This window comes from Uloborus diversus, chromosome 6, assembly GCF_026930045.1.
Source record: "Uloborus diversus isolate 005 chromosome 6, Udiv.v.3.1, whole genome shotgun sequence".
NCBI lineage: Eukaryota > Metazoa > Arthropoda > Arachnida > Araneae > Uloboridae > Uloborus > Uloborus diversus.
In genome coordinates this window covers 14749825-14762375 of record NC_072736.1, presented here as the reverse complement: position 1 = coordinate 14762375, position 12551 = coordinate 14749825, and the positions used below count along the sequence as shown (strand labels likewise).

General features: G+C 35.0%; 1 protein-coding gene across 1 annotated transcript in view; it reads left to right on the top strand.

Moving 5' to 3' along the window:
* The window catches only part of LOC129225243 (putative methyltransferase DDB_G0268948), a 38488-nt gene extending 26205 nt beyond the window's left edge, over positions 1–12283 (top strand). Inside the window, exons 5-7 of the mRNA XM_054859818.1 lie at positions 1353–1447; positions 7755–7892; positions 12096–12283. Of these exons, the coding sequence (XP_054715793.1) occupies positions 1353–1447; positions 7755–7892; positions 12096–12195 (333 nt within the window). The 3' untranslated portion in view covers positions 12196–12283. The remainder of the gene's footprint in view (positions 1–1352; positions 1448–7754; positions 7893–12095) is intronic.
* Positions 12284–12551: the final 268 nt, after the last annotated feature.

Genomic DNA, 12551 nt, shown 5'->3' with positions numbered 1-12551 from the left:
GATGAAAGAAAAATAAATGGTGAAAACCGCGCACAAAGAGTAGACATTGCGAATTATATTTTTTTTTGGAAAAATTCGAGAAAGCAGAAAGCTTCTATAATATCTGTGTAAGAGGAGAAGATATAGTTGGAAAAAAATCTCAAATTAAAAATAATAAAACTATAATATCCATTTAATTTCTTAAAATAACTGATTTTCAATGTATTTTGCCATTAAACGTGTGTAATTTTTGGATAGTATTTCAACATAAAATAATTTTCTAGTTTTCTTCTCTTTTTAAGTTTTTTTAATGTAACTATTTTATTTTGTTAGTTTCTTGATTCTCTTTTGAGACGAAGCATAGCTTTGAAAAACTGTTCCTGCATTTAAAAAAATGACTAAATAACATGCAATACGTTACAATGACCTCCCGTTATGGCGACCGATTTCGTTTAGACGACGGGGTCGTTATAACGAGCGTCGACTGTATTGCCGTTTCTCATTTGAAAAGTCAGGCAGTCAGGCTTTAATGTAGTAGACTAGCTGTTTCGGCGACAGCCTTAGCGTAGTTGGGACGTTAATTTCATTCCTTTAAAGGAAAAGAAGAGAAAACAAAATCGTATCAAAAAACGCACTCTACTTAAGCCACTCGAAACATTTATTTTCCCCACGTGACCTTTCCGTTTGCGAGTCATTTCCGATTTGGCTATTTGCCAGCAACAGAATCCAAAATTTCGGAGGGAGAAAAAAGACGTTAATTGATATCTCTGTGAATTAAAGTCTTTGAATAATGCAGTCAGCTCAATCATGAAGACCGAAAAATTACGAATCTATCGGTACCTGGTTCGACCGTCAGTTCTCTGGCGTTCGCGTGAAGTTTCAGTTACATACATGCAAACATACATACACAGGTAGATACTCTCGCATTTCAACTCTTTAATATACGTAGTAGTTCATTATATGCTATTTATGCATGCGTCTTTACAGCCATAGAAGATGCGGGGGATCATTCGGCGAAATTTTGAGTTCTATTCGGCAAAATTTATAGTTCCATTCGGCAAATTGAGCATGTCTCTAGCAATTTCAGAGTTCCTATCATATGAAAAAACGTTACGTGTTAGCAAATTCTTCCCGTTGCTTTGGGACTGTGTCCACACGACCATAGTGACAAAATACCGATCATTGGCTAACCCAGAAATTACTGCAGAAGGTTGCCAGATTAAGCTCCTTATCGCCATTGTGTCCTTTAAAACTGCGATTACCGTCATTAGTTAGTTACTCCTCATCGTCAATCCGTCGTTTAGTTACACATTCCTTAACTTTTAATTGAATATTCGATACGGTCTCTCAAAGTTTTTCAACTTCTCTTGCAGCATTCTTCGATGACTTTAAAGTATCATGCTGTACAAGCTAAAATAGCATTCAACAGATACAAGGATGTCAACTTTCCTTTTGAGGAGGTACACCGGTGAGTAAAATATATCTTTTCTATGCCGTTTTTAAATACAGTTGGCTCTCTGTTCAACGATTTTCAAGGGACCACAAAAAATCGTCCTTAAGTTGAAAGCGATCCTTAAATAGAATGCTTTTAACACTATAGTGGACCATCTGGGACCGTGAAAAGCCGTTGTTAAATAGAGAAAGTCGTTAAATAGAGCGTCGTTAAACAGAGAGCCAACTATCCTCGGTGAATTAAGATACGAGTTGAGAATTTTTATCAGCACGAATTATTCTTATGAATGATATATAATGCGGCCTCAGAACCCAAAGTTTCTTTTTTTTGAGCAATCACGATTGCTTATTGTTCTCACTTGACTGTTTTTGGCGTTCCTTTGATTTTTCCCACCGCCACCCTCCGCACCATCGCCGTCGACCGGCTCCTCACGATGCTGTTCCTATAGCGAAAGCCGTCTCCAGGTTGCATCCATGTCCTAAACACACGCGCATACATACACAACTACACACACACGCACACACACATACACAAACACATACACACATACTTACACACGTGCATACATACAGACACCCACACATACACACGTACACAACTACTCACACATTCATGCATGCACACAGACACATACACATACCTCCCCCCACACACATACCCCCCCCCACACACATTCATACACACATATACACATAACCCGTACACACAAACACATACCCCCACACACAAACACACACGCCTACATACACACACTCGTGATTGCGAAAAACATAATTTGAATTCAAGATGTCAAAATTCAATTTTTTTTTTTTTTTTTTTTTTTTTGACTTGGTGATAAAATACTCAATTAGCATCACGAAAGTACCATCAAACTGATGAACTCATTTCACCATAACAGTGTAACAGGTCGGCCGACGCTACGAGATAAATGATGAGAAGAAGCAAGAGAAAGAATCACCGATGGTAATAAAAATATTTAATAAAAATATTAAAGTATTTTAATAAAAATAGTAAAGTATTTTGAGATAAAAAATTAAAATATTTTATTAAAAATAGTCAAGTATTTTGATAAAAAAATTAAACATTTTAATAAAAACATTAAAATATTTAAATTAAAGAAATTTATATATATATATATATATATATATATATATATATATATATATATATATATATATATATATATATATATATATATATATATATATTTAAGTACTAAAATCTTCAACATTTTTATGTTTGTAAAGAATATATAACTAGTCAACTGCATTTTAATTTGTGAAAAAAATTCCATTTTTTTTCCTGGAAAAAAAAGTCGTTTTTTTTTTTTTTACTGCCACAAACTTTTCGAAAATTTTGCATCACTGCTTACAACGCAAACGATTTACGATTCCGATTAGTTGAGTTACTCAATGTTTCCTTGACGAGAGGTGAGCTTGAGGATGAAAAGACATCCATAGGCATCCTCTTATGTATTGAAAAAGGGGTTCCTACTAACCCCGAAACTCGTGCTTGATGTTCTCTACAAATTTTAGATTTAACGTTGTAATATTTTCTTATATTTTTTTTGCACTGCGTTATTTCTTTATTTCTTACTAGTGGCACCCGCACGGCTTCGCCCGTAATAGAAAAATTAAAGGTCTTTTGGTTCGCTTGTATATTTACAAATAATATACGGTGAATTTTCTCGCCAATTGGCTTGTACCGACGTTACAGTTCCACGTTATGATAATTTCGTATCTCGCCAATTGGCTTGTGCCCATGTTACGGTCCCACGTTATGATAATTTCGTAATTTATGATAGTTTTTTTTCTTAAAATTGGAATAAAAAAAGAACTACATCGAATTTTCGAAAAATCGCTTCGAGGTGCACACCCCCATGCTACATACTAACTTTGTGCCAAATTTCATGAAAATCGGCCGAACGGTTTAGGCGCTATGCTCGTCACAGACATCCTACGGACATCCTACAGACATCCAGACATCCTCCGGACAGAGAGACTTTCTGCTTTATTATTAGTAAAGATTTCCAGATGAGTAGGGGAATGTGGGGCAAAGTGAAATAGTTAAGATTACTTACTTTTTCCAAACTGAACAAGTTGGAAACTTGTTCTGAAAGTTATGGTAGGAACATAAAGAAAAAAATATTTTATAATAGAACTTGCATTGAAACATTATTTTTCGTTTTGGGCAGTAAATTTGTACCTCCGAAAAAAGGTGGTGAAAAATAAAATTTTTTTGTTCGATCATTAAAGACATTTTTTAACATGTAAATGAGTAAATAAAAGAATGAATTAATAAATGAAAAGGAAATGAAGCAAAATAAGAATAAATAAATAAATAAGTTAATAAATGGGAAAAAATAAATCAGTTAATAAAATAGTGAATGCGTAAGAATATGAGTGAAATTCAGCGTAAAGAAAGGAAATACACCACTCAGAGCATCCGAGGTTATCGAACCCACGTTTACCGGCATTTGAAGTGAAGTTTCTACCACAAAGCCACCAACGCATAATGAATGAGGCATAATGAGTAATATAGTTTACATTTTTCTTTGCCAAAGAAAAAACATCCGCTTCACTTGCAAAAGGGCTGGGTTCCGGTAGCGTGGTGGCTTGGCGCGTTAGGCGCTGAGCAGTTCAGTCTAGGATTATTGCTTTAAAGCAACCGTAAATGTAGTTCATTGTTTTGGCGATTTGTTTTGGAAGAAAAGAAACTTTTGATTTGTTTCTATCCAAGTGAAATGTACGACATTTTCTTCTTTTTTTCTGACGATGATTTTTAAATGTTCCACTAGATGTTTTTTTTTTTTTTTTTTTTCGTTAGACGGATGGATTATGACAGTGTGGTTGCTGGGCGAGTTTGGCGATAAACAATAGAGTTGAGGAACTATTTTTACATTTGAAAGATATTATTTGATGTCTTTTTTTTTGTTTATTTGGCGAAATATTTTAAATTGCAGTAAAAACCGCTTCACTCGCTGAATAGAGTTTTAAAGCAACTGTAAATCTAATTTAATGATTTGACGAAAAGTTTTAAATTCCAAAGAAACTTTAATAGGTTTTTTTTTCTTTGAAAAGGTGTGTACGCATTTTATACCAAGAAAAATGATCGTTTCATATTAGAGGGAGAGGGGGCGTCATTTTTTTTATTCAACGGACTTCCGTTAAATTTTTAGCACGGGAGTAATTAAATGAATACGTAAGTGATTCGACAAAATACTGAATTAATGAAAGAAATGAACTATTTCAATTTGCCCTGCATGCATTTGACTAACTGTGCAAAGCATTTAAAGTACAAATCTGCTTAAAATTAACAAACAAAGAAACTTTAAATTAAAATTAAACAACTGCACCGAATATTAGTAGGTCTTAATTAATATATAAAATGTTACTTACAAGAACTTCATCGTTTAATAATAACAAAAATAATTTTTCACTTACAACAAAATATTATAATACGAGTACCAATTTTTGAAAATTGCTTGTATTATCATATTCTTAGATTTGTAGAGGCAATTTTTTCTTGATTAAGATAAATTACATGTATTACTACACAGTTAAAATATTACTAGATGGGTGGCGCTAAAAGCAGAGTAAATATTTCACCATTTCACTTTGACCCGCGTTCCTCTATCTTATTCCATCATCTTAATAGAAATGAATAAATTCTGTAAAACATGTTTCTCGGCCAGCACAGTGCGAATGCAGGATAAACAACTTATCTTCACTGCACTTGGACGTTTTAGAAGATCGTTGGTTTAAACCTTTGGTGTCTTGGGAACAGATTTATTTTAAACTAGTGGCACCCGCACGGCTTTGCCCGTAGTAGAAAATTAAAAGGTCATTGGTTCGCCTGTATATTAACAAATAATGGAGGATGAATTTCTCGCCGATTGGTTATGTTAAATGGCTCGCCCATGGCTCATAACGGTTCCACGTTATGATGATTTCGTAATTTACTATTCCACGTTGTGATAATTTGCTCGGAAAAAGTTTCTTAAAATTAGAATATAAAAAGAACAAAATCGAATTTTCGAAAAATCGCTTCGAGGTGCACACCCCCATGCTACAAACTAACTTTGTGCCAAATTTCATGAAAATCGGCCGAACGGTTTAGGCGCTATGCGCGTCACAGACATCCTACAGACATCCTCCGGACAGAGAGACTTTCAGCTTTATTATTAGTAAAGAAAATTCCTGCGTTACGAATGGATTTACTTTTTTGATGATTCATTGTGTTTCTGTTTGACTGACAAAACACGCTCGTCTTCCATTGCTTAGGCAGAACACGTGCATGGTGGAACTTACTCGTCAAATGTACACGAGGGGTTTACACTAGGGTGGTTCGAAACGAGCTCATGTGTGGATCACATGACTTCCTTTCTACACCAATTTAATGTTATTTCCTCATTATTGACAATTATTTTAATGTGATTGAATAGTTAACTCTTTTAATATCATCAATAGTGGCCAAATTGAAACCAGATTTAAAGAAAAAAAAATCGCCTAATTTGTTGCCAAGTTGGCGACCAAAAAACTGGCGATATAAAACTGGCGATATATTGCCAAGTGTCCGCCAAATTATAACACCACTTGAGTTTGCATCGAAATTGACAATGATTCCTCCCCAAAAAGGTGCAAATGACCCCTTTAGAAACACCCGAATGCATCCAAAAGGGGAGGTGCACAACTAGATCCCACCAGGAAATTTCAACTTTCTAGGACATTCAATTCTTGAGTTATGCGATGTACATATACACATACATATGTATACACAGACGTCACTAGAAAACTCGTTGTAATTAACTCGTGATTCGTCAAAATTGACATTTCGGGCGTCTATACGTTCTGGGGTACATACTATATATATGCACGTGTGATCGGGTCGAAAAAAAAAACCTCAACATTCATTCAAAATGGAAATTAAGGTAAATTTTAAGTGAAAATTTTTTTGCGAATACAATACTTTCTTTTACATAGTAAAGGAAGTATTGGTATTCACGAAAAAATTTTGACCCAAAAATTGACCTTAAGTTCCATTTTGCTCGCCCCCGAATGAATGTTGAGTTTTTTTTTTTTTTTTTTTTTCAACCCTATTACATGTGGATATATGCCTAAGAACGTACAGACACCAGAAATATCCATTTGGACGATCCTCAAATTAATTACGAGTTTTTTGCGTGATGTCTGTATGTATGTATCTTACATAACTCAAGAACGGTATGTCCTAGAAAGTTGAAATTTGGTACGTAGACTCCTAGTGGGGTCTAGTTGTGCACCTCCCTTTTGGTTGCATTCGGGTGTTTTTAAAGGGGTCTTTTGCACCTTTTTGGGGGAAATTCCTTGCTAATTTCGCTTCAAACTCAAGTGGTGTGATAATTTAGTGGACACTTGGCAATATATCGGTAGTCTTTTGGTCGCCAAGTTTTGTCGCCAACTTGGCGACAAATTTGGCGGGTTTTTTTAAAAAATCTGGTTTCAATTTAGCCATTGTTGGTGATATTTAGAGAGTTAACAATTGAATCACATTAAAATTGCCAATAATGAGAAAATGACATTAAATTGGAGTAAAAAGAAGTCATGTGATGCACACATCAGCTCGTTGTAAAAGAAAGTAAAAATCGATTTTTTTTTATATTTTGGACTCCCGTTATCTCTCAAAAACGATAGTTTGGTACCCTCACTTGGCTGAAAATGAAAAAAAAAATCTTAAGTTGACATCTTCAGTTCGTGCATGAGGCTAAAAGTTTGAAAAAATGTTAAAAATTGAAAATTTCAGAAAATAATAAAATTAGTTTTTTTTTTTTTTCATTTCGCAACATCTATAAACTGTCAGTATATAGCATAGTTTGAACCTAAAAAAATATTTTATAGCTTTTGCATAAGATCTTTGGTTTGCGCATACGCCTTAAATTGGGTTAAAATCTCCTGAAATTTGATGCCATAGAAATTCTATGCTTTTTCCCGCCTCTACTTCAAAGTATTGAACCCCCATTTACAGCAGGATTCAATAATGGATTTTAGGGTTTTTGGATTTGACGCTATCGTGGATAATGCTCAGGAAATTACTTTAAATTGGTTTCAAACCATCTTTAAAGAATAAATAAATATCAGCTCTTCGAATTAAAGCTGACGTAAATAATTTAAGCTGACTTTTTTGGTCGTAAAAATTTTTTAACCATGACATCTACCTAATAAAACGATACATTCCGACTGATGTTTTCCCCAACTACGGGACTGTTGCTACATATTGTCCTGTACAAATCTGAAATGTTGTGCAGTTTATCAACAGATAATCAAAAGCCAAATGTTCTTTTTAGAGTACCCGACGTGAGAGATATATATGATGGCCACCTTGATGACGTAGTCGGCTACATCCAATCATGGTCAGGCTTTCAAAACTTCCTCAGAGAGCAACCAGAAAAAGCCAAAGAGTATGTTGCAACTTTTGAAAGAAAGTAAGTTTTTTTCAGGTTATACTTTTTGCCTCTGTCAAAAGCAGTTCTGGAGTTCGTGCTCAAAGTCTATTAAAAGTACTAGTAAGGTGACTTTCAGATTTAGATTATGATATCAGACTTAAAAGGCTTAATATATATAGCCTGGAGCAAAGAGGGGACATGATTCAGTAGTTTAAATTTATCAAATTGAAAGATGTAAATGGGTTAACTTTTTGCACGGAAAGCAAGACGAGGTGTCATTGTTTTAAGCTATTCAAATCTCAGGCTAACCTGAAAGTGAGAAAAAATTATTACTTTAGTAGGGTCTTGGGCAATTGGAACTGTTTACCGGAAGAGGTGGCGTAAGGAGTAAGTGGCTGGATACAGGGCCCGATCAAGCCAAACTGGTGCCCAGGTCCTGAGTAGATGTTGGTGCCCCCCCCCCCCCACATGAGAAAATCCGCGCAATTTTAAAGTCAATGTTTCATACTAGAAACCAAATATACTAGAAACTACATTTTAAAGGAACATTACTACATTTGAAAGGAAATCTGGGATTTGAATACCAAACACTTGATAGTCACCAAACTAATCACAGTTAAAATAGCCTCTTAAGGCGAAAAAGAGTTAAAAAACAATTTAAAACTGCAAAAAAAAAAAAAAAAAAAATCTTACTAATTCTGAAATCAAGCTTTAAAAAAGCTTCTTTCTCGCTTTATAACAGAGGCAAATGTGTCGATCAAATAATTGAAATCTATGTTTGATGTCACAGAATTTTCAATGGTCAATAAGGAAAATGCCTGTAAATTATCCTGAGAAACGCAGCTTCTCAAATGATTTTTTATTCTTTTCAAAAATGAAAAGGAACGTTCACTGGAACAGCTGCTGATAGGCAAGGTAAGAAGAAGCTGTAGGGTTGAATCCACATTCAGAAATGTATGTGTAATGTTTATGATCTTATCCTTTTGAAACATTTTCCAGGCGAAGGGTTACCTTTTGCAAAAATTTGAAAGTGTGTTAATTCTTCTGGAAAATGTTCATCTAGGTCATCCGAGTAATTATTTTGAAATTCCAGAGCTAAGGGACAACGACTTCTTTGTGCGAAATGTTTTTAACTTTATGAGGTTTTGAGCTGATTTTTTAAAAAATTTGAGCCTCCTCTTCTTTAAAGTTGAGAAAAAGTAAAATGAGCCTTAAAAAAGAAAAAAAGGAAGTAAGTGAGGCTAGGCTATTTCGGTGCCCCTAAATTTGTGGTGCCCAGGTCCACGGACCGTGCGTTAATCAGGCCCTGGGTGGATAGCTTTAAGAGATCCATTGATCTTCATTGGGGACTAATTAATTGACTAGGACCAGCCTAGCTGGGCTCAGAGCCTGTTGCTGGTAATCACATTTGTATTTGTAAAATAAATTAATTTATTTTAGTAATTCAAAGCCAACCAAGAAAATTTTGAACCACTTTTTCATCAGAAACTACAAATTCAGTGGTGAAGGTTTCCTTGTTGACTGCTGTCTGAAAGGTCTACACTTACTTTTCGATTTTTATGGTTCAATGAAAAATTTCAATATTGCATCAAAATTAAGAATATTTTTTTTTTTTAAATGTCAAATGAACAATGGTTCAAAAGCTTTACAAAACTTGTTTGGCAATAAATGACCCAAAGAAAAAAAATGTATCAAAAAGATTAGTGAATGGTGTTGGTGATGAAGATTGTTCACTGTTGTAAGTATTAAAATTCATTATTGGCGGGGAATCAATCTAGAACTAAACGAGTCCACTTCAGCTTATCACAAAATCCATCTTGTGATCTAAGTCGAATCCAGTTTTTGGTTTTGAGGGAGGGGGGAGGTGGAATGTAATATTTGGGCACATCATATACATTTCGAAATTGAAGCCCCAAAAACGCTGTTTTAGACCATCTTTGACCGCTCTAACATTCCCATGACCTCTGGCACTGGGCATGTTTGTGAGTCTCCTGCATTAGATTATTTCAAGTAATTGTTTTCATGTACATTTTTTAAAACAAATACCTATCACTCATGTTAACAGAAAGCTGGTAGCTATTGAAAAAGCGACTGCGATTTCCTTTTCCGATGATTTTGATTCTTTGTAGTCAATCTCAATCTTTTAAACTAAACTGTTTTTAAGCATTTAGTTTAAAGAGGAAAACTTATGTGCTTTCAAACTCCCGTTGAATGGCTTCCACGGCATGCACGAGCCCTGCAATGCTATGCAATTTCGAATCTTCATTTTGTCCCCTCTCATCTTTTGCAAGTTTGCCACAATATTTATAGTTTGGGGGAGCACAATAGGTTTTTTGGAATTAACACTAGCGCATCAAGGGGGGGGGGGGGGTACTTTGCACCCTGTCGAGCACCTCCAAGGAATGTTAGCCGTTTATGTAGGGCAGTGCGTCTACAACAGCTCATCAGATAAGTTTAAAAAAACATTAATCATCAGAAATATTGAAGCGCATCAGATTAAGATTAGGTGGGTTAGTTACTAGCTGAAACGTGTATACTTAGAAAATTTGACGATTTGAGCGTAACAAAAGAATGCAAGAGGTTTTGCAAAAGAGTTGCAAAAAAAAAAAAAAATTGTCTTGACATTCTTGAGCGTGGTTGATTTTTCTTATTCTTGCATTTTTTTTAATTTTGAAGTAAAAAAATGCAAGAATCACGAAAGAAAAATATAAGTTGCCGATTTCTACAAGCCGAAGTAATAAAAATTGTCTTGTTAAGTTTGGAGCGTGCGTATGCACAGTAATCGATCACAACTGATAACAAATCAACGCGGGTCCTGTTTTGAGTTTGACTACGAGGAGAAATAGCTGATAAAATGGAATAGGCGTAGGGAATGTAGCAGGGTTGGCAAGTTTCTGCCGAGGTGGTTAAAACCGCTGGTAGAAACCGGTTAAAACCGGCATGGCAGAAACTGGCAAAAACTCACAAAATGAAAAAATAATTCTTGATATACAACAGAAAATACATGGAAAAAAATAATAAATTGTTAACCAAAGCACTGTAATTTTATTACAAAATTATCACAATTCAAAATCAAATGTTACATTGTTGGGACCCTGCAACTGCCTCTTCGGAAAAGTGGTTTCAAAAATCTAAACAGGTTCTCAATTTAATATGCACAAATGAGAAACTTTAGAATATTCTGGAAATAGAAGAGCTAGCAGACAATGCATCAAGGAGCAAGCAATGTTCATGAAACTCTGGCACTTTCTTCTTAAAGCACGTGACATAATTTCAATCACAAACAATTTAGAGGAAGCACAGTGAGCAAATTACAATCAGTAATGCCCGTTCAATTCTGTATGTCACTCCTCTTTCCTAAGTACCCCAGTATGATTTTTTATCCTTTGTTAAATTAATCCAAATACTACGAGCCTCTGCAATTGAAAAGTTCACTTTCTGAACTAAATCAAGGGCACTAGCATTGGATTTTATTTTTTTTAATGATGAAATGATGTTTAATTCTTTAGTTTATTCAAACAAATATCATTTACTAATTACTTGAGTTTTTTAAGACGATTTTAAGTTTTTGCCAGTTTCTGCCGGTTTTAACCAGTTTCTGCCACTGGCACGGCAAAAACTAGTTTCTGCCGGCAGAAAGCCAACCCTGAAATGTAGTAGGTATGATCAACAAGATATTTTTCTAGCGGTCAGATTAATAATACTCCTCTGAATAATTGTCGGATTAGGCTACGATCAGGGCCCGACTAACTCAAGTATTTTGCAGTAATGATGAGGTACTGCTAGGTATTTTTCAGTCGTGCTGATGAGTGCTAAAAAGCATGAAACTGCAGTCCTTGGATGGAATAACTGAGCTGGCGGTGTATTTTATGTATTTCTGCCTTAAGGTGGTAACTTACTGCAAAATACCTAGCTTTGCCTTCAATCTTTGAGTTTGAACCGCATCATTGCTGCGTTCACTCGTCTGGTGTGCTAATTCTACATTAGCTACCAGTTTATTCGGCTCTCTTAAGAGGTTTTCCGCCTCCAGCTCAGTTACTTTCAATTCCGGACTGATGAGTGCTAAAAAGCACGAAACTGCAGTTCTCGCATGAAATAACTGAACTAGCGGTGTACTTATGAAACACAAAGATTTTTTTTGTTTTTTGAAAAAAAGATGTGATACAAAAAATGTTTAATAAGCTAATTTTACCTTAACTAAACCTATCATTCTTAAAATCCATATATTTTCTCCTTTTCTAGGTTGAAAGCTATTGCTAAAGCCTGCAACTTGTCTGAAACTGAGCCCATCAAATTGTACAGGGACTTTCTTTTGATTATCTGCAGGAAGACTGAAAAGTAACCCCATATAAAGAAAAAAAGAAAGCTGATAAACAATTAAAGTGTCTGTAAGAATAATGTTGAAATAAATACTTATATTTTTGCATGTTCTGCTTCTGAACAGCATTTTTTCACTAAATGTTATCACAATTATGATGATATCATAGACTCACTGGATGCAAGTAACTCTTTTTTCCTCTTTGCAATAACATATGTTTCAGATTTAGCAACTAAACTTTTAAAATTGGGTGCAAGGAATTTCTCAATTCCCCTCACTACTCCTGTAAGGTTTGCTTTCTGCTAAATGTTAGGACTCGACCGATGCATCGGCCTGGCCGCGATGCATCGGCGCCGATGGTTTAACAATTTATCCATCGG